At 39.2% G+C, this 23,831-nt stretch overlaps 1 protein-coding gene across 2 annotated transcripts in view; it reads right to left on the bottom strand.

The window, feature by feature from the left end:
• Positions 1–23,831, bottom strand: part of LOC111153918 (CWF19 like 2, cell cycle control (S. pombe)) — a 162,646-nt gene that overhangs the window by 74,252 nt on the left and 64,563 nt on the right. For both annotated transcript variants that reach the window (XM_022513231.1, XM_022513230.1), the window contains exons 11-12: positions 14,118–14,231; positions 12,017–12,154 (exon numbers count right to left, since the gene is read on the bottom strand). In XM_022513231.1, coding sequence (XP_022368939.1) covers positions 12,017–12,154; positions 14,118–14,231 — 252 coding nt within the window. The remainder of the gene's footprint in view (positions 1–12,016; positions 12,155–14,117; positions 14,232–23,831) is intronic.

Genomic DNA, 23,831 nt, shown 5'->3' with positions numbered 1-23,831 from the left:
CCATTAAAACCACATTAAAATCTTATGAAGTAAAACAACAAATCATTCACTCCCAGATTATTTAAGTCCTTATCTTGATTTCTTACTTGTTGTTTTTGTTCCTTAATTCTGAGAATTAAAAGCTAACTTATTAGAGATTAAAGCTTTTGTGGGACAAAAATGAGTCAGTCTTTCATAAGTGATCGTGTTCTTGGAGGAAGAAAATAAACATACATGCAAATTATCATGCCCTAAGGAAAGACAAAAAAAATCACTCATGCTGTTAAGAAAACCTCATCTTGGGCGCTTGGGTGGCTCAGTTGGTTGAGCGACTGCCTTCAGCTCAGGTCATGATCCTGGAGTCCCGGGATCGAGTTCCGCATCGGGCTCCCAACTCCACGGGGAGTCTGCTTCTCCCTCTGACCTTCTCCTCGCTCATGCTCTCTCTCACTCTCTCTTCTCTCAAATAAATAAATAAAATGTTTAAAAAAAAAAAAAAGAAAACCTCATCTTAAACACTGAAAATTAAAGGAGCTATTTCTAATGCCATAAGAAGCATTAGAGATTTGACCTATCAATAACCAAAATCCGGGACAGTTTTTAATTCCACATTCTCTTACTATCTAATAAAAATAAAGTTTAATGTTAGCTTTTTTCATTAAAATATTTCCATGTCTAAAATATCAGGGGATATTTTAATTAATCCTGCCATCCTTCTTTTGCTATATAGATAATTTAAACTACTGAGAAGCACAGAAAATGTGCTTTTATTTTAGTCTGTAAATCACCTTTAAGAAAACTATTTAACAAGGTTTGTTCCTTTTTTTTTTTTTTTAAACAATATCCACAGTCATAATTTTAAGTTTACTTTCCCAGTGTTTCCACCTAAAAATTCTATTAGGTCATGCATATTATGCCAGGAGGTATAAACATCCTGATCCCTCCCTTAAAGTCTTTGTCAGAAGAGAACAATGGTAGGAAATACAGGCAGAACTCAAAATTATCCTCCAATATGGCATAGGCTTATGTGTAATTCTAGGTATTTGATATTCAAATTAAGGCATAGAATACAGACACATTTATTCTTTTAGAAGATGCCATTAAAACTTTGCTAATTTTATTCAGTCGATTTAATAGTTAATACAGTCTCGTCATACTATCTTTTAAGCATTTGAGCTTCCCAAAATATCATCTCTATTTTTGAAATTTAAAAACATATATATTTAATTCTTGATCCTATGCACTACAAATTAGCCACTCGTTTCAGGAAACCAGTCCCAGCATTCGACTATCATTGTGACCACAGCTCTTCTCTGATAAAACCTAAACCACAATTTCTCTGTGGCTCAGTTTTGGGCCCACTATGAAATTTTCTCAAATGTGGTCTCTACCAGAACAAAGTAGAAAAGTTTGATGATAAAAACGGACAGCAATGATAAGAGACGAAAGACTGAGCTTGTTTTTAAAATAATATTGTTGCAAAATCAAAACAACAGGCATTAATGAGAACAGAAAATATATGAATTTTCTATGCAATTTAGGATAATGGTGAAAAAGATATTTTTGCACTTAATTTCAAGTCTTAAGTATGCAATTCTAGACAGTAAATATTTAGCAGACCCTATCATTGTGTACCAAAAATTGTAACAGTTAAGGTACGAAAGCCAGCAAAAGCAAACACGATCCCAATAACATGGAATAATACGGGAAAGACAGACAATAACTAAAGGAATGTTCACTAGAAAGTCAAGTTAGAGTTGTGACGGCAATCTGAGATCCTGAGAGGGGCTGACACAATCACAGAGGTGAAAAAGCCTTCCCTGAAAGAGCAGTGAGATACGTACAGACAGGAAGAGTCAAGTGGAAGGGGAAAAGGAAGCGAAGCGGGGCAAAGGCAGTGCGGGCCAAGAGCGGCGGCCGGAGGAAGCTCCATCCACTGGAGGAACCGGATGGACGTGAGCAAGGGCCGAACCCGCGGAAGTGCAGTGAGAGAGAGCGAGACCCGAGATGAGGCAGGAGAGGCAGAGACTGGACCATTCCAGGTGTCGTGAGACCCCGTGAAGGAATCTAACAGCAACCAAAAGCCATCTGAAATGTTTCCACATTGAAGCCAGAAGATCAGACACACACTTTGAGGAAAAAACCATGATGGCTTCTGTGAGGTGGAATTAAGAAAGAAAAGGTAGAAGACTAGAAGGAACACCAGCGATCCAGTTAGGAGGCTTTCTCCACAGACTGAGAAAGAAATGACTGCAGAGAAGTAGACTCACCAGACGGGTAATAGATCTGACGTGGAAAGGGATGGAGAGGGACCGCTGATGACTCCTTGCTCTCTGACCTCGGCGCAACAGCCGTACTCAGTACTGACGAAGGGGAAAGATGAACTGGGTTCAGGAAAGGGACAGGTGATCATAAGCAGGCTACAGAGTATCTCCGCAGCACCAGGGTCTGTCTGCCGTACCGGGTTAGCAATGACAATGCCGTCAGACAATCGGAAGCATCACTGAACACAAAGGGCCTAACACAGAGCAGGTCCTCACAAAATAGTGGTTATTGTTATTCCCTCCCAGGCTCTCCCAGAGCAGGGTTCTCAGCTGGGGGTGACTTTCTCATGGGGGGACATTTGGCAATGTCTACAGAGACACTTTTGGTTGTCAAAACATGAGGTGGGTGTGCATCTACAGACATCTTATTGGGTTGAGGTCAGGGGCACTGCTCGGCATCCTACAATAGGCCAACAGTCCTCCCACAACAGAGCTGGCCGACCCAATACGTCAACAGTGCCAGCACAGCTGAGAAACCCGGGTCCAGAGGGATCATGAGGACTTCACTGCAGCAAGAGAAGTCCTTCTGGATTCCATAACAGTAACTACTGTCCACATGAATTGGGAGTTAAATGGGATTATTACTTAGATTCTGTTTAATCAAGCAAATAGTTTCCAAATTCAAACCTAGAAACTAAAGATGTCAGTGAATTAATGAACTAAATATTAAGTGTATAAAAATGGTAAATGTTTTCTAACCATGAAAACTAATTTGCTTTGCCATTTGGATGTTTTAGAAAAAAAAACCCTAAACTATAAAAAATAGCATCTTATAAAAAATCAGATACTCAAAAATTCCATGAAAACTGAAAACTAAAAGCTTTTTTTAGCATCATTATGCAAAAACAATAGTTTGCAACAAATCTACTTAATTAGTATTGCATTAGGACAGAGATTATCAACAAGAAAAATAGACTGCAGTCTAATTCTTGCAAGGCGTTTCAAATTTGATGACAAATCTGTAATCAAAATTTTGATGAAAACCATGAAACTACCCTTCAAACTCCAAGCCCTTAGACTCACTGGAAAAAGATAAATTGATGAAATATAAATTTCATATAATTTTAGACTATTTTTCTTTAGAAAGAAAAATGGATAAAGCACTGACCCAGTTTACCCAAAGACCAACAATTCAAACTTAGTAGGTCAAAATCTGGGAGCACTGCCTGCAGGTCTCATAAAATCTCACCATGGTCAAGAATGAGGACCTGACCACAAGGAGCTACCACCTCACGCCCACTGGGATGGCTGCTGCTAAAAAACAAATGAACAACAAAAGACAGAAAATAAGAATTAGTGAGAATGTAGAGAAACTGGGGCCCTTGTGCACGGCTGTTGGGAACGTAAATGGAGCAGCCACCACGGACACCGGTTTGGTGGTTCCCGGGAAAGTCCGACACAGACCTAACATATGGCCCAGCAACTCCGCATCCAGACGTATCCCCGGGGGCAGGGAACGCAGGGACTCAAGAGATACTTGTACCCCCGTTCATAGCAGGGTTACTCCTGAGAGTCAAAAGGTACAAACAACCCAGATATGCACCAACAGATGAACAGATTTCTTTGGTTATTTCTTCATGTTTTAAAGATTTTATTTATTATTTATTTGAGAGAATGGGATAGCAGAGGTGGGGGGGGGTGCTAAGAGAGACAGAGGGAGAAGTCGAATCCCCCCTACACGGGAATCAATTCCAGGACCCCAGGTTCATGAGCTGAGCTGAAGGCTGACACATAACCAACTGAGCCGCCCAGGTGCGAGGAAGAGATTTCTTTTTTTAAGTGGTCTATACATATAACGGAATTCTATTCCAGCCTTAACAAGGAATGGAATTCCGATACAAGCTACAACATGGACAAACTTTTAAAACATCATGCTAAGCGAAGGAAGCCAGACACGAAAGGAAGAAGAGTGTGTGATTCCGGTTATATGAGGTACCTAGAACAGGCACACTGAGAGAGGAAAACAACAGAACGGAGGTTACCAGGGGCTGCGGAGATACAGGGCTGGGAAAGGGAGCTAGTTTCATGAGTGTAAGACTTCTGCTTGGGATGATGGAGAAGTTCTGGAAATGTACGGTGGTGGTGTGTGTGCAACAGTGTGAATGTGTTTAATGTCACTGAACTCTACACTTGAAAATGGTTACAGTGTTAAATTTTATGTTAGGTATATTTTACCATTTAAAAAAAGAAATCTGGGTGGCTCAGTCGTTAAGTGTCTGTCTTCAGCTCAGGTCATGATCCCAGGGTCCTGGGATCGAGCTCCACATCGGGCTCCCTGCTCAGTGGGGAGCCTGCTTCTGCCCCTGCTTGTGTTTCCTCTCTCCCTATGTTTCTCTCTGTCAAATAAGATTTAAAAAAAAAAAAAATTAATGGGACTTGAACTAAAGGAAGCTGAATCAATTACTTTTCTGGTGTTCCCATCCCTAAGTGATGCTCAGAAAACAGCACGGACTCCAGCACGGACTGGACGCAAGCCTACATCTTTTAGAAAAGCACACAGACCACATACACCGAAATTTATTCGGTTATATACCAAAACAATATATAACTTCTATCATTTCATGATGCCCAAATCCCAAATTTTCTGTAGGAGGTCGTAGGACAATACACATCACTTCACACTCATGGATTAGCCTTGTGTGAAGCCACTTTCAGCCCAATCAGTGAAAGTCAAAGGGGATGGGAGCTGCTACCACCAGCTCCAGGAACAGCAGGTCCTCCAGTGAGACGGCAACCCGGACATTCCTCAGGTCCGATCTGGCTTTAACAACGCTCTGTCACCCAGCTCTCAAGATTCGGTATTACTATTACAGTTTACTGGACGTTTTTTAAAAAGGGTTTTAAGTTCTACTGTATATTATGGGAATATGTACTTTATATTTTAAAGACCACTCCCATCTAAAAATGTATCAAGCCTGCAGGTTGCAAACTCAGAAAAAAATAAAATTATCAATGGAAACACAGCATCTTTTATTAAACAATAATCATTTTGTTTTCTTACAATATAAGGTAAAACCCTAACTACTGAGTCTTTCTCTCTGTTCTCAGTCTTCTCATGTACCTTCTATTTCCCACCTCTCCAGTCCATTTTTAATATGCTATCTGAACAAAAAGTATAAAATTACTGCCCACGGCGCTAACAAAATTAATGAGGAAAGATGTACAGAGATCTCATGAAGATGTGCCTAAGTTTATGTTGCCAAGGAAACACTGACGTCTTAGATTTTAAATGGAAAAGTTTATATTTAAAGAATGTTGGGAGTCAATAGGATGTATTTTAAGAAAGAGCAAAGCACACACCACTTATGCACAAATGCCAATAAATGACACATGGAAATTGTACAAGACAATTAAATTTAGGCAACAACCAACAACTATCCATTAACCGGAGTCATTTGGAAGGCCATACTGCTTCATGAAAAAAAGCCGGACTGAAGCTGGACACTGAGACTTCTGGTGCTAGTGTCTGCAATCATTCGCTTGTAAAATCGAACAGGTCGCTAAGGCCTGCAATGGGACAAATTAATTCTCGTAGTGTCCTAGGTTCCTCTTCAGGAAAAGATGAGCAAGATTAGGACAGTCCCTCCCCAGAATCACATATCCTTTAGTTCTGTGATTTTGAAGGAAGAAACTTCCAAAAAGGAAGTTAACCACATACTTACTATCTTCTAATACACAATAATACACTCATTACCATCCATACTCTAAGAACTGCACATACAGTATAACAGAAGCACATTGCCTTTGTCAGGATTTGTGATTGTTCCTTTTTTTGTTTTTCATTAATTATGTAGTAAGTACTCAAGAAAACTAAAAAATACAGAAAGCATTAAAAAAAAAAAACCCTAAAAACCATAAACGCCCTATCCAAACACAAGAATATAATCAAGTTTATATCTGGCTCCAGATACCATTCTTAATCTGATTATAAGAAAAAATACTCCTAAAGATCTAAGGGTAAAATACAAAAGAAAGTGAACGTAATCTGAATTTCAGAAGAACAATAAAAGGATGGATGGATAGTAACTGACCAGAAGGAGTATCAGAACTGCTGTCCAACCTGAAATACTTTGTCTTCCCAATTTAGGTTATGACACCTTGGTATTTCTTTGAAAGACCTTCTACTTGTCCTTCACAGTAATTTACACATCTATAATTACTGAATTCATTTCTCGTAATTATTGAATGCTTCATTTGCCTCACTGGCCTATGAGCTCCCTACAGGCAAGGACCATGTCTTCCTAACGTGCAGTGTCTCCGCAGTACAACACCTCACACAGTGAATGCCATCACTTAGTATCTGTAGGTGAATAAACAAATAAACGGGATCTTGACTTACACCAACCATTCCTGAAGGGCTCCTTCTCCCAAGGTCTTTAAAGATCCATTTTCAGGCTAACTACTAAGTATGGAAAGTACCCAAATTCAAAGACAGTTGCCACGAAAACATGTATCATTGAGAGATCCTAGACCAGTGACTGACAAACCACGGCCCACAAGCCAAACCAGGCCAGCCACTTGTTCTTGTAAATAAAGTTCTGTTGGAATAGAGCCTGTATCATTCATTTCTCTATGGCCTACAGCTGCTGGGACAGCAGGGCTGGGAGTTGCAACAGAAAGCTGAAAATATTTACTATCTGGTCCTATACAGAAAAAATTGGCCAATCTCTATTCTGGACTAATGGCTTTCAACTAACAAAAGAAACACAGATGAGCTTTTTGTCTCTGATGAAAAGAAGAGTAGTTCTATTTTTTAATTTTTTGAGGCTCCTCCTCTATTTTTAAATTTTTGAGGCTATTTTTAATTACTGATTTCCACAGTGGCTGCACCAGTTTACATTCCCGCCCACAGTGCACCTAGGCTCCTTTTTCTCCAAACCCTCACCAACATTCATTTCTTCCTCCCTTCACTTTACTTTTTATTTAGATTCCAGTTAGCTAACATACAGGGTAATATTGGTTTCAGGTGCAAGATTTAGTGATTCATCACTTACATGCAACACCCAGCGCTCATCACAACCTGTATCTCTTCTCTTTTCACTGACAGCCATTCCGACGGTGGAAGATGGTATCTCATTGTGGTTTTGATTGGCATTTCCCTGAGGATGAGTGATGGTGAGCATCTTTTCGTGTGCCTCTCAGATATTTAAGTGTTGTCTTTAGAAAAATTTTGTCTGTTCAAGTCCTCTGTCCATTTTAAATTGGATTGTTTGGGTTTTGCCTAGTGAGTTGGAGCTCTTTATATTTTGGATATCAACCCCTCATCGGAGAGACTGTAAATACTATCTCCCATTCCGTAGGCTGCCTTTTCATTTTGTTCTTCCGTTTGCTCTGCAGAAGGTTTTTAGCTTTTTAGTTTGATGTAGTTCCACTTGCTGGTTTTTTGTTGTTCTTTGTGCTGTTGGTTTGTCACATCTGAAAAAATCATTGCCAAGACCTATGTCAAGGAGCTTGTTCCCCTCTTTTTTTTTTTATGGTTTGAGTCTTAACATTTAAGTCCTTAATCCATTTCAAGTTAATTTTTGTGGAAAGTGCAAAAAAGATATCCAATTTCATTCTTTTGAATGTAGACATCCAGTTTTCTTAGCACCATTAGTTGAAGAGACTATCCTTTCCCCACTGAGTATTCTTGGCTCCCTTGTCAAATGCAAGCTGACCACATCACGTTGAGAGTTTATTTCTAGGCTCTCAGTTCTGTTCCATTGGTCTGTGTCTCTTTTTACATCAGTGCCATACTATTCAAATTACTACTGCTTTCTAATATAGTTTGAAATGCCTCCAATTTTCTATTTTCTCAAAATTGCTATGGCTACTTGGGGTCTTCTATGATTTCATACAATCTTAGAATTGTTTTTACAAGTTCTGTGGAAAATGGCAATGGACTTTTGATAGAGAGTACACTAAATCAATAGATTTAATAGATTTATTTATTTAAATCAATAAATAGATGGTTTTGAGCCGTATAGAACTTTTAACATTAACCATTCCAATCCATGCACATGGGATGTCTTTCTATTTATTTCTGTCTTCAATTTCTTCCATCAATGTCATAGTTTTCACCGCACAGACCTTTTACCTCCTTGGTTAAATTTATTCCCAAGTATATTGTTCTTCATGCTACTGTAAACAAAACAATTTTATTTCTTTTTCAGATAGTTCATTGTTAGTTTATGCAAATGCAACTGATTTTTGTATGCTGATGTTGCATCCTGAAACTTTACTGAGTTGTTTATTAGTTTTAACAGTTTTTTGGGAGAGTCCTTTGGATTTTTTAAATACATGACCACATCATCAGTGGAGAAAACTCTAATTCTTCCTCTCTTCTTTGGATGCCTTCTATTTCTTTTTCTTACCTAACTGTTCTGGCTAGGATTGCCACTACCATGTCAAACAGGGGGACTGAGAGTGAGCACCCTTGTCTTATTCCTGATCTTAGAAGGAAAACTTCCCACTTTTCACTGTTAAGTATGATGCTGGCTGTAGGTTTCTTATAACATGATCTTTATTATGTGGAAGTATGTTCCTTCTGTACTCAATTTCTTGAGAGTTTTTATCATGAAAGAATGTGGAAATCTGTAAAATGCTTTTTGTGATAGTTCATTATTTGTGTATAAAAATGCAACTGATTTTTATGTCGATTTTATAATCTAAAACTTTATTGAATTTGTTGATTAGTTCTAACACATCTATGGTAGAATCTTTAGGGTTTTCTCTATATAATATCATGTCGTCAGCAAATACAGACAGTTTTACTTCTTACTTTTCTTTCTGGTCCTGGACTTTCGTTTTTTGGGAGGTTTTTGATTGCTGAATCAATCTCCTTACTTGTTACTGATCTGCTCTCAGACTTTTTTGTTTCTTCATGATTCAGACATGGTAGGTTGCTTATTTCTAAGAATTTATCCATATTATCCAGGTTGCCCAATTTGCTGGCATATAACTAATTATACCAGTATTTATCATCTTGTACGTTTCTGTGGTATCAGCTGAAATGTCTCCTCTTTCATTTATAATTTTATTTATTTGAGTCTTCTCTCTTTTTTCTTGGTAAATCTAGCTAACAGTTTATCAATTTTGTTTATCTTTTCAAAAACCCAACTCTTAGTTTTCTTGATCTTCTGTGTTTCTATTTATTTCATTTATTTCTGCTCTGATCTTTGTTATTTCCTTCCTCTCTTCTTTTAGTTCCTTGAGGTATAAAAGCCAAGTTATTTATAATCTGATACTTATTTTTTCTAACTACAGATGTTTAGCACTATAAACTCCTTCTTAGCACTTTCTGCTGCATCCCATAAGTTATGGTAGGTTCTGTTTAGACTATCACTTGCTTCAATGTATTTTTTTATTTTCCCTTTGATATCTCTCTGACCCACATGTTGTTCAGGAGTGCAACGGTTCATTTTTACATATTTGTGAATTTTCCAATTTTCTTCTTGTTACTGATTTCCAGTTTCACACCATTGTGGTCTCAAAAGGTATTTGGCATGATTTCCGTATTTTTCAATTTGGTAAGACTAAAATTTGTGATTGAACAACATATGCTCCATCCTGGAAAGTGTTCCATGTGTGCTTGAGAAGAACACGTATTCTGTTGCTGTTGGATGAAATGTTCTATATATGTTGGTGAGGTCCATTTAGTCTAAAATGTACTTCAAGTCCAGTAAGTTTCCTTATTGCCTTTTTTTCTGTCTGGATGATCTGTTCACTGATTAAAGTGAGGTACTGAATGGAGTCCTCTATTATTAGTGAACTGCTATCTATCATTCTCTTCAGATACGTTTTATTTGCTTGACATATTCAAGGGTTCTGATGTTGGGTACATGTGTATTTTTAATTATTATTTCCTCTTGACGAGTTGACTCCTTTATCATTATATAATGATCTTACCTGGCTCTAGTTAGAGTTTTTTACTTCAAGTCTATTTTGTCTGATGCCCTGATTGTTCACAGGCTGCAGAACCACACCTCCACAGAGAGGCATCCCATCAACACTCCACTGAAACAGCAGCCTACCTCCTTCCATTTTGCTTTACTTCCTACAGCAAGATTTTCTATTTTGTATGATATTTATGTTATATAATATTTTATATCGTGCATTTGTTCACTTTCTATCTCACCCACTAGAAATATGAGCTCCTTGAGGGGAAGAACTTTGACTTGACTGGTTCCCTGCTCACAGCGCCAAGAATTATATCCATCTAGCAAAAATTAGGTGTCCAGTGAACAAGTAAAGTAATACATGACTACTACAATTTATAACAAGGTTTTTTTAATCTTGTATATCAACCTGAACTGACTACATTCAGATCACTAAAACGAAATAATTCCGAGATCCACATAAAATGGTGTGTCCTGTTTCTAAAAAGAACCTTCATAAAAATACGTCCTTCTGAGGGCGCCTGGTTGGCTCAGTTGGTTAAGTGTCTGCCTTCAGCTCAGGTCATGATCTCAGGGTCCTGGGATCCAGCCCTGCATCGGGCTCCCTGCTCAGCGGGGGCTCCCTGCTCCCTGCTTCCCCCCTTTCTCTCTGGCTGCTGCCTACCTGTGCTCTCTCTCTCTCTCTCTGTCAAATAAATAAATAAAATCTTTAAAAAAAAAATACATCCTTCTTTCTGCATTGAATTTCCAAACCCTAAGAGACTTCTAGTCTTTCTCTCCAAATAAAGAGAAGTAAAATGATCCTATGGGTTAAATTTAAGATCCCATACAATTCTTGGTGATGTGAAGAATGATGATGTCTATTTAAACTCAAGTTTGTTTTACTTCTCCTAACATACACATACACAAAGACAGCTTGCTTATCTTTGTTCTAGTTTTCATTAAGTTAAAATTTTCACCAGGCAATATATTCACACAGTTTGAAAAAAAGGTCTAAAAATGCATACAGTAAAAAAAATCTTGCCCCTTATACATCAGGTAGTGAGTTCAAACTCCCATCACCAAAAAGTAACCACTGGTATCCCAAAGCAGGCATAGGCAAATTACTCCAAATATTTCAGCTTTGTGGGCCATACGGTTTCCATCACAACTACTCAACTCGGCCACTGTAGGGTGAAAACGCCTTAGACAACAGGTAAACAAATGTGGACAGCTGCGTTCTAGAAAAGCTTGGTCTGCAAATCCAGACAGTGAGCTGCAACCCCAGCACAGTCAACCCTTACACAGCTGAGTTCAGATAGGTCCTTTCATAAAAAAGCCAGTGGTACTGTTTGGAAGGGACTGCCACCAAGAACGCTATTTGAAATAGAAACTACTCCTGCTAACCATAATGAGGTACTAACACACATTTTCATATAAATATGAAATATAAATACAAAGTTTTCAAATAAATAGATATGACATTATTCTAAGATGCCTCCTCTGTGATCTATGTTACTTCAAATATGCTCCTTGTGATGTAATTATGAAGAAGTGAAAGAACATTAACACGAAACTCTGGCCCGAAGCTTTCCCTTAAATGATAGCTCAAATACACAGTTTTGTCATGGTATACATAAAAAACCAAACCAGAGTCTCTATTTAAAAACAAGATAAATCCCAAATATGTATTTCCCAGTCAATTTCAAAATGTATGTTCCTGGTATGTCTTATAAAGGACTTGGTTTAATAAAATAAATCAAGAGCAGAAAGAATCAGATCTCTGAAAAACAGATCATTGCTAGATGGGCGTAACCAGCTTCTCAAAATTAGAAGGTATTCTAGTAATGGTCTTACTTTAGATGCCATCTTCATAAAAAGCTTGTTTTGATTTTCTGCTGTTCCCATCTTTTCCTTCTTGACCAAATCATTTAGGCTGAGATCATCATCATCAGGGAAGTATCTAACCCTTTCTTTTTCTTCATGAGTTGAAGCCTATGAGAAAATGAACATTATTTCATGAAAACATGGGACTCTGAAGTTTTGTGTTTTTTTTAAAGATTTTATTTATTTGCCAGAGAGAGAGTACACACAAGCAGGCAGAGAGGCAGGCAGAGGCAGCAAGAGAAGCAGGCTCCCCGCCGAGCAAGGAGCCCAACGCGGGACTCGATCCCAGGACCCCGGGATCATGATCCAAGCCGAAGGCAATGGCTCAACCAAGTATTTTTAATTATCTGTAAATCTGATATTAAATGTAAAAACCCCACTACATACCACAATCTTTCCTTCCAGTTTATCCCTATTCTATGTGCTTCCTGTCAGAAGGAATTCCATTAGAATACCACTCCCTGTTTCTGCCCCATTACTCTTCTCTTCTCCAGGGATGCAAGTTTGACACTATCTGATTTCTGGGTTGAGGGAAAAGCCAGAAATGCTTTATCCCTTTTTCTCTCCTGTTTGCTCTTCTTGTAGTAACAATTCCTAGCCCCATGGAGGGAAATCTGTTGTCATCCAGAAATTGAGTAAGCATACTGAAAACAAAGTATTAGCAAATCCATTTCTTACAGCTCTACCAGAAACAAAGCTATTATTCTGATTCTCATCTAAATCAGTCCTGAGTTTTCCCAGCAGCTGGTTCCATACTGACATGTGGAAAAGAAAAGTGCTATTTATTTCTTCTCAAGTCCAATCTCCCTTACGTTCCCTTATCCTCACATTCCCTCATCGAAATAAAACCTGTTCTTCAACCTCTCTGAGATCTTTGGAACCACATTCTCAGTATTTCTTCCCAACATTACTGTTCCCGAAATCACTAGCCTAAATCTCATATTCCATGACTTCAGTCGCTCCCTGGCTCCAGACCTTTGCTTTCTGGCCCTCTCTCATCCTTTCATTATACTCAAAAGGTAAAGCTCAACCCCAAACGAACGTGGCTTCTGCCCTCTTTACCCCTGTACCTACACTGCTCAGTTGGAGGCAGCGCCAAAGGCCCCCTTGTCATCTGGCATCGCATCTGTGACTCCCTAGCCAGTTCTGTCCTTTCGTGGAATCCAACCTTTCACTATTGTCCTGCTACATCTCCATTCCAAACGCCAAATTCCTCCCATTTCATCAGAAGAAGGATCCATCCACTCTATTTGCTGAACGAATTACTATTCCCAGCAGCGTAGGCACTCAACAGGCAAATAATAAACATCTGACAAAAAATTATGAATGAACAAATCTTCTGTGGGCCCAATTACCCCTTGTATGATATTCCAAATATAAAACAAAAATTCTAACTTGGGAAAACTGAATATATTGGTTTTACCATCTCAAGAGCCTCAAGGTAGTGCTAAAAACTAACTGATAGAGTTGGGAGATGAAAAAGAAAATAAGGTTTATAAAGGATCACAGCAATTACATAATTAAGACATTACTGTGTATTGATACCCCATCACTACGGCTCAAATTAGCTAGCACAAGATTTTCCCTAAGAGCTACGTTAAACATGTAAAAAGAAGCTAGAAACAATGGCAAAAAGATGTACACAAAATTAAAACTCCCAGGGCGCCTGGTGGCTCTGTCAGTTAAGCATGTGACTTGATTTCGGCTCAGGTTATGATCTTAGGGTTGTGAGACGGAGCCCCACATCAGGCTCCGGTCTGAACGTACCGCCTGCTTCAGGTTCTCTCTCTCTCTCTCTCCCTACACCCTTCCCCTCCAAAAAAATTAAAATTGCGTTAAACATTCGATGTTCATTCACAGTTATTGGAAAACCATAATTGAATCAGACTGCATTTTGTAAAATGCAAAGGGATATACCCAGGAATAAAAGTAATAATATAATTTACTACCTTCTAATGTTTGTATTATAAACCTACATTTCAGAAAATATTCTGAAGTAGTCTGACGCAAAGAAAGCCAATGGGGAGAGAGGAATTCTGAATTAATACACAAAGACCTATGTTAAGCATACCATCTGTCTCTTCCTTCTTCCTGCTTTAGAGTCCAGAGGTTTTCCTGGTGTATGCACAGGCCATACTCGCCCAGACTGGTCTGTTTTGACCAGGATCACTTCTTGGTCTTCGTTCTATGGAAAGATTTAGAGATAACTTTTGAAATTATTGTGGCAAGTACTGAATATTTAAATTTAGTAATAAAAAAAAAAAAAGCATAAAAAGGACTCTAGCTTTCACAGGTAATTATAGATTATCTTCAGTCTCCTGGAAATTCATTACCCATGTAATGTAAAATCATCATGATCTCTTCAGAGAAAAGGCGGGGGTGGGGGATCCAAAGTTCATTTTGTTATTTTTTTTTTAAAGCAATCACAGAAGCAAACTTAAAGTAACATTTCCATCTAGACACTATTAAAAGATGACTAAGTACCAATATTCATACAGGCATTGTATGGGAGTGCCCATAATTTATGCAGCATATATCATGTTTAACCCATGTTTCTTCAATTTAAAGATGCTACTAAACCCTGATTATAAGAAATAAAGCAACGAGGGGTGCTTGGGTAGTTCAGTGGGTTAAGTGCCCGACTCTTGATTTTAGCTCAGGTCATGATCTCAGGGTCATGAGATAGAGTCCAGAGTCAGGCTCCATGCTGGGTTTGGAGCCTGATAAAGATTCTCTCTTCCTCTGCCCTTCCCCTACTCCCACCTCACCCCTGCTCAAGCACACACACGCTCTAAAAAAAAAAAAAGAAAGAAAAGAAAAAAGAAAACAAAAAGAAATAATGCAACGAAATGGAAACAACAAACTTGCTAACTTAGCTGCTATAATGATGCTCCACACAACTTCTATTTATTCCATTAATAGCCCTAAAATGCCTTCCACTTCTATGATTCTTCAGAAATTATATCCCACTTGCTTTCAATCCATAATCTTTTTCCTACAAACTGTCGGCCAAATACATGCCTGCTACAATACAGAATAAGATTACACTTTATCCTATGAGGAAAATGAATGTTACTGGAAAGGTTCTAACAAAGAAACACAAAAAATATTAGATATCTACTTTATTAAAAAGCAGTTTGAAACAAATCCAAGCAAATTATTCACACTTCAGCTTTCTTCTCAAATCAGAATCAATTATTAAAAATCAATTTCAACTCCATTTAATAGAGATTTAGTTCCCCTGTTAAGATGGAATAAAAAAATACATATCAATTATTGATCTTACATTCACACACAATACTATTATCACTACTTTCCTTTTTCAATTAGTTAACAGTTAATGATGTGTCATATTTTAAAGGGTATCTCTCATCATTCTCTTACTGGGTAGCAGAGATGAGCAACACTTTATTTTTTATCTAAGTTTATCAGACTGCTAAAGCTGATCTCCCTAAGGACTTTCAAATTACTAAATCTAATACATACTTATCAATCATCATCTTCCTTTACTGGAAGTATTTGATTCCGTTTATTATATTCTCAGCCTGAAACTCTTATTCCAGTTTTCTAAATGCTCTACTCGTTCCTGGTTCTGCTTTACCTCTCTCTGACCCATTCATCCATTAAATACTCTAAAAAGTACCTAACTTATGTAGTTACTAAAAGAAGTATAGTCCCTGCCTACAAGAAGTGTACAGCCAATGTATTGAGTGAATTATTCTCTACATGCATTAATCAGCATAAAGAGAGTCAGCTTCACTCTCTCCTCCATCTCGAGCTATACTCCAAGTACTGATGACTCCAGGGTTCCTTGGTTTCTAGCCTGCATAACTGTCACTCGTACTGACAAAAGATTCATTATGCTAAACACAAATGTAATTATGTCATTCTTCACTGAAAAACTTGCAGGGACCCCATATTACTCAGGAGAGATCAGTACCTTTCAAAGTGTAGCCCACAGACCAGTGCCAGTCTGAGAATTACCCACCATGATATATTTGTTATCAGTCCATGATGAATTAGGTACAAAAACCAAGTGTTTACAAACTTTCACAGCAATCTTCAACAGTAATTTTGTTGGTTCAATCTAAATTAAAATTTTGACCTATATTTTAGAATACCTTTATTTCATTTTTCTATAATTTTCATTGTGTTTTACAAAACTATTAGTTCATGATGGGCTGGAAAATCTAAAAGCAAAAATTGAACAAACCAAAAAAGAACAAAAAAAAAACACTCTTTTCCTACATCTGTATCTTTGAGGTAAATACCCAGTAGTGCAATTGCAGGGTCATAGGGAAGCTCTATTTTTAATTTCTTGAGGAATCTCCACACTGTTCTCCAAAGTGGCTGCACCAACTTGCATTCCCACCAACAGTGTAAGAGGGTTCCCCTTTCTCCACATCCTCTCCAACACACGTTGTTTCCTGTCTTGCTAATTTTGGCCATTCTAACTGGTGTAAGGTGGTATCTCAATGTGGTTTTAATTTGAATCTCCCTGATGGCCAGTCATGATGAACATTTTTTCATGTGTCTGATAGCCATTTGTATGTCTTCATTGGCGAAGTGTCTGTTCATATCTTCTGCCCATTTTTTGATATAATTATCTGTTTTATGTGTGTTGAGTTTGAGAAGTTCTTTATAGATCCTGGATATCAGCCTTTTGTCTGTACTGTCATTTGCAAATATCTTCTCCCATTCCCAAAAAAAAAAAAAAAAAAAAAAGCACTCTTGACATAAAAAAACACTCTGATCGGAGCGCCTGGGTGGCTCAGTGGGTTAAGGCCTCTGCCTTCAGCTCAGGTCATGATCCCAGGGTCCTGGGATCGAGCCCCAAATCGGGCTCTCTGCTCATTAGGGAGCCTGCTTCCTCCTCTCTCTCTGCCTGTTTCTCTGCCTACTTGTGATCTCTGTCTGTCAAATAAATAAATAAAATCTTTAAGAAAACAAACAAAAAAAAACCACTCTAGCACAGTCTGAGAAACACTGTACTAGACAGTGAGATAAAGGCCAAGCACCTTAACATACTACGTAAGGCCTTCAAATACAAATACTATGGCCTTCTTCAAATTCACTTTTTCTCTAGCTATTCATGGTTTTCGTAAACTTACTGTCCTTTTTACTTCCTAAATAACTTTAGGCATGTTTGTATTGCTAGACCATAATCTTTTAAGTATTTGTCTATCTACAATTCTCTGTCTTCGCCACTTTTCCAGGTGGAAGACCAAGCTAGGTGCTAGCCAGTATCTACCGTATGCGGTACCGCGGTGAAAACCAATGGGCCTGATAGACGGGATTAATGAACTGGTGCCTCGGACAGACTAATTCCTCTCCCACCACCAACCCACCACACTCCCAGCTACACTCCTCTTCTCCATGCTTTTCTACATCCTGTTCCTGGGGCATGCCAAGGAACACCCCCTTTTCCCACTTTGGGTCCCTGAGACAGAAATAGGAGCAATTTCCACATATGAGACTCCATTAGTCCAGAACGTGGGGCTTATTGAAAGACCTAAAATAGGATCCACACGCAAAGGCCCTCAGGCCAAATCTAGCCTGCTGCCTCTGCTCGTCTGGCCCACAAGCTAAAGAGGGTTTTACACTATTAAGCAGCTAAGGGAAAAATCAAAAGAATGCCATATTTCATAAGGAATAAAATTAAATGCAATTCTCATTTCCATGTCCAGAACGCCGGGCTGGAACAGAGCCATGCGCACTCGTCTCTCTCTGGTCTGTGGCTGCTTTCACCCGCTCACAGCTTCGAGGCCGTGTCTCTGAGTTGCTGTAACACACACTGGAAAGCCCATGAAGCCTATGTTTACTACTGGGCCTGTAGAGACAAAGTCTGCCACCCTTGATCTATGTTATTCTTCAGGTGATAAAACTCATTCAAAATCATTTAATGTTCTTTACCTGAGCACAAGCAGGATAAAAATTTGCAACTGCTGGATAGCATCACCAACAGATCCCGGTGGTAACAGGGAGGGAAGAGAATGGGGACCCAGGGCCCTTTCATTTTGTTAACATAGGCCTGACGTCCATTGCTGGCCACAATGGCCACCATGAAAACCAAGTATAACCTGGCACGGTTAAAAACCAGACAATACAGAAAAATACGTGAAACAACCAAGCCAGAAGAAGGAGCCCAGAATTAAAAGTGGGTGCCTCCAGGGCAGCGATGACGGTCTGAGAAGGGCTCAAGACATTGCCTTCCTTTTCCACTGGCCTTCCAGCATTATTTGGGTATAACACACTGATTAAAAAGAAAAGGAAAGGAAAAAGCCTACATCACTTTGCTTCAAAGCTGGTGTTTAAACATTCTAAACATTTGCCTGAAAGCCATTTGTGGCACCTTTCACATAAAGGAAAAGTCTTCCACTAGATCAGATTTTCCCACCAGTTGGCATTCTGTGAGTCTGTCATCACTGAAGGCCACAGAACATGTTTCTATCTTAAAATTTCAACAAATAAGCAGTTATGATAGTTCACAGTATTTTAATTATTTTTAAACAACCCCTACTGTATCCCTAATTATGTCCACGGAGAGCAGGCTATGTGCTACATGCAAGTTCCCAGCCAAGATAGTGAGGGGACTCGACACAGGGCTGCTTTCCATCCACCGACACATGCGTCCTGGCTCAAGGGTATTTGTTCACTTTTAGTTTATACTTCAGTAATTTCATTACCTACTCTTCAACATGTTTTCTCTCTCTTCTGCACCGGGTTCCTGGCCCACGGCACAGCCAGCCCCAGCATGCTGGGGTGAGTTCTGGGGCCAGAGTGCCCAGGTGCCAACGCTACCCCATCACAGAATCATTCCCTCATTCATAAAAATAAACAAAATAGCCAAGGTATTTTCAGGATCAAATTAATACATATATGTTATTTAAAACAATGCCTAGGAATAAAGTGAGTGATCAGTAAATATGAGCTTAAGCTTTTCAATTCTATTTCATATCTCTAACCCTTTCTTGATCTGATGGAGTCTTACCTAGGATTTACCCCCCATCTCTAAAATTCCTAGGATACTATTATTCTTCATATTCATCTACTATTGTTTCACCTTTTCTTCAGAATATTATTCCGTTCTCAGAACCAAAGCTACTAAACATGCTTACAGTCCCTTTAAGACTATGCCAGCATTTTCAGTTCACTGGCAATGAGTGTTTACATCCCAATTATTTTTTCCTATGTTTCTGGCACACGAGTGTGCAAGCTTGACCGGGAGGGTCTGTTTCCTCCCTCCTGCCTCTCTACCTCCTCTCACCCTTCAGTGAATGGTATCTTTGACAGTGTCTCCACTCAGTCCATGAGGATTCCTGGTCTCACTCTGTGAGCCTGGGGCTGTTTCACGTCGTCCAAGTCACGACTGCAAGACCATGTCTGCCTTCTTCCATCTAAAACACCTCCCAGCCTCATAATTTCCTAGGAGCTACAGCCCTAAGTACTCAAGGCCTTTTCCAGACTCTTTTCTCAGGGAGCCCGCAAACTGGGATGAGGCAGGGAGAGGCTGCGTGAGGGAATTTCATTCCCATCGCCTCAGAGGAACTCAGTTCCCGGCTACTCTGCCTCTCTTTGGACTTAGATCCCTACAAGCTCCGGATCCTCACTGTTTCATAATTCCGTTCAGGTCAGGGAAGTGTATCTTTACTTTTGAGCCTGTTACATCTCTTCCACTTCTCTTTTTTATTTGGTCTGTGATTGCTGTTTTCGTACAGAGTGAAGGCCTCAAAGCACTAACCTCGGGTTGGAGCACTCGGAAATGCTGCCCCATGATTTTCCAAACATGTTAGGTTGTGGGGACCCCTGGGAAACTCCACATCAACACTGCGATTCAAAACAGAAGAGATGGCCCAGCACAAATGGAAAATGTATGCCAGGACCACAGCCTTTCAGTTCCTCAAGCCCCCTCCCCCACCGTCAATACTGGAATTCTTCTAGAGCATGCTCTAGGATCAGAATAAAAGCACATATTTATTGGCATAATAATTAACATACCATTAATTAGTATTATAATGACCTGCCTAACCTCTTTGCCATAAAGCTGCTGGTAGGATGGATTCTAAATGTGTACAAGCTTGAGAAAATTAAAGATTACTGTAAAGAATCATTACTAAAAAACTCTTAAGTAAAAACTAATGCTAGACTACAGTTTACGTCACAATTTCAAAAGTGGATTATTTGGTGACACATTTAACTACGAACGATTTTAATTTTGTTAACAGATACTTTCTAGAACCAGTATAATATCTGGCACTGGCATAATATGAAAGGCAATTCAATTCTTCAGTGTCCTTTCCATCTTTCATCATAGCTTCTCTGTAGTCCTACATATGAAGCTACCCATGAAAAAACACGTGACTTTACATTTTATTTTTAACCAGGCTCCTTTCAGCATTTGCCAAGGTAGGGAGGGATGAGAGGAAGAAAGGGGATTAAGAAATTTTTTAAATGTTAACAGACATTCTGGAATCTTTCCACACTAAAATAATAGAGTTCTTTAAGATATAAAATAAAACGTTTGTTATTTTGAGACTTATGAAATACATACATTTAAGGACAACATAGGTTAGTTAATATATCAGCAGCAGCAATGAAATCTGAAAACTGTCTTATATTTTTCCTATTTAAAAGCAAACAGAGACAACTTTTCCAAATAGAAGTTAATGTTTGTATAATTTTATAAAGTTCTGAAATACATCTCATTTAATTTCAAGAACCTTACAACACAGGTATTATTAAGCCCCATTTTACTAGGGAGGATACTAAGGATCATATACAGTAAACGATGAAGGTCCAGCCTCAACTCTCAATCTTTGGCTTTTAAATCCCCATGAGAGCCTGTGGACTCTGAGAAACAAACTGAGGGTTTTGGAGGGGAGGAGGTGGGTGGATAGGTGAACCCGGTGGTGGGTACTAAGGCGGGCACGGACTGCATGGAGTACTGGGTATGGTGCATAAACAATGAATCTTGGAACACTGAAGAAAAAAAAGACAAAAAAAATCCCACATGCTATTTCTATTACTCCATTTCTCTAATAAAATGAGTTAATAAAAATGATATTTGGTAAACACTGACTTTCTGAAAGAAAAGGTAAGCTGGCAATGCTCCTTTAACTGGTGATATGTTTTTCAATTACAAAAAATTTTTCACCAAAATGAAAAGTCTGCACACCTCCTGAGAAGGCCTGAGTACCTGATTAAGGACTCAACAACCAAGCCCCAACTGTAACTGTTGATTTAATATATTTATGATACTTCGGGATGAAACTGTGGACAATCAGAAAAGATAGCTACATAATTGGCATAAAATTAAATCAAAGACATTGCAGACTTTTCATTTTTAAAAAATATACTGTTTCATTTCATTCCATTTTATCAATGAACTCCTACCACTCAGAACCACTTCTGTCATTATAAAATCCAACAGCATGAATGTGTCTAATACGATGAACAAGATACAGTTCCAGGTGTTAAGGAATTCATAAATTAAATGCAGGGAGAGGGAGAGAAAGAGGAAACAGGGAGTTCATACAAAAATCTATAGTGGACTATTAAGTAAGATAAAATATAAACCCAGTGGGACCAGGTCACACAGGATGGAGAAAGAGATGTGTTCTTGGGTACAAGTGAACTGGATCTTTGGAAAGAAAGGTAAAATGGTAAAGGGTTAAGAAGCGAAGGAAACAACCCCAACAAAGCACGAATATCCAGCACTGATGAAAGATTCCTAAGTAAAGGCGTGCTCATGTTCCAGACAAATTTTAAATTTATATAACATTTTAAACTTCTCAAACATATTTCAAAGGCTCTTGCTTCTAGATAACCACCTTGGCTAAAGGAGCAAATAAGAACAGACATGACCTGAGGTTCTTACTGCCCAAACGCAGGATTCTTCCGACTCTCCCACACTGCACTTAGACGAAACCTGGTGGCCATTTATAGGACACTGGTGAGCAAAGGGAGGAGAGCACATAGGATGTGACTGCGACACTCTAAGCAAGAGACGGCGGGGCGCTGACCTAGAGCAGTGACAGGACGAGGTATGTGCAAGAGGGAAGGCCAGTAAGACAATACTACTGGTGGAACTGGAGTGCACTGTTGGGAGAAAGAAGTAAGGACTTCTCCAGGGTTTTTAACTCAGAAAAACAGCGGGATGAGCATGCAAGTAAGAGAAGGAAACTTACGACATGAACAGACATTGCTCCAGTGAAGACATCCAGACGGCCAACAGACACATGAAAAAATGCTCCACATCACTGGGCATCAGGGAAATACAAATCAAAACCACAGTGAGATACCATCTCACACCAGTCAGAATGGCTAAAATCAACCAGTCAGGAAAGGACAGAGGCTGGCGAGGATGCAGAGAAAGGGGAACCCTCCTACACTGTTGGTGGGAATGCAAGCTGGTGCAGCCGCTCTGGAGGTTCCTCAAAAAGTTGAAAATAGAGCTACCCTATGACCCAGCAATTGCACTACTGGGCATTTACCCCAAATATATAAATGTAGTGATCCGAAGGGGCATGTGCACCCCAATGTTTACAGCAGCAATGTCCACAATAGCCAAACTATGGAAAGAACCTAGATGTCCATGAGCAGAAGAATGGATAAAGAAGACGTGGTATATGTATACCATGGAATATTACTCAGCCATCAAAAAAAATATGAAATCTTGCCATTTCCAACAACCTGGATGGAACTAGAAGGTATTATGCTAAGTGAAATATATCAGTGAGAGAAAGACAAATACCATATGATTTCACTCATATGTGGAATTTAAGAAACAAAACAGATGAACACAGGGAAAGGGAAGGAAAAATAAAATAAGAGAAAAACAGAGAAGGAGGCAAACCATAAAAGACTCTTAACCCTAAGGAACAAACTAAGGGTTGCTGGAGGCGGGGGTGGTGGGGGGGATGGAGTCCTGGGTAATGGGCATGACAGAGGGCACATGACGTGATGAGCACTGGGTGTCGCATGCAACTGATGAATCGCTGATCTCCACCTCCGAAACTAATAATACTGCATATGTTAATTAAACTGAATTTAAATTTTAAAGTTTTTTTAAAAAGAGAAGAAAAATTATGTATGTAAAGGGGACGGTTTTACACACTCTGAAGTTAAAGGATACCCTTAAAAGTCAGGCAGACAACTGAAAACACCAGTTCAAAGCTCAGCATAGAGTGCAGAGCTGAAGTTACCAATCATCCACAAGAGATGTTAAGTGGAACCATGAAACTAAGAAATACAGCCAGGATGAGAAGAGATGTTTGATCCTTGCCTACCTATCCGAGCCCTTCTTCCTCCTCCCGCACTCATACCTCACTCCGTAGCCATTCAGAACAAGGCACCGTCCTCAGATCACACTGTCTCCCCTTCACCTTGGCACCCTCACCCATGCTCCGTCGCCCAGACCACCTTGCCCCTGGTTTGCCAGAGGAGGACAGTGAAGTTGCTAAGGAAATAGAAAGTTGTTTATTTGTTTGTTTTACCGACATAGCAACTTAAGCATACTTGCAAGTAATGAGAAAGCGGCCAACAAGAGAGAAATTGAAGATTCCATACAAGAGAAGGGGAAAACTGGTTCTAGAGGCTAGAAAAAGAATGAGATCAGAGTACTGGTTAAGAACATGTCCTTGGAGTGAAATAAGTCAAGCAGAGAGAGTCAATTATCATATGGTTTCACTTATTTGTGGAACATAACAAATAGCATGGAGGACATGGGGAGTTAGGAGAAGGGAGTTGGGGGAAATTGGAAGGGGAGGTGAACAATGAGAGACTA

Source organism: Enhydra lutris, unplaced genomic scaffold, assembly GCF_002288905.1.
Source record: "Enhydra lutris kenyoni isolate GAN:26980312 unplaced genomic scaffold, ASM228890v2 scaffoldscaffold34, whole genome shotgun sequence".
NCBI lineage: Eukaryota > Metazoa > Chordata > Mammalia > Carnivora > Mustelidae > Enhydra > Enhydra lutris.
This window is presented reverse-complemented; position numbering and strand designations above follow the sequence as displayed.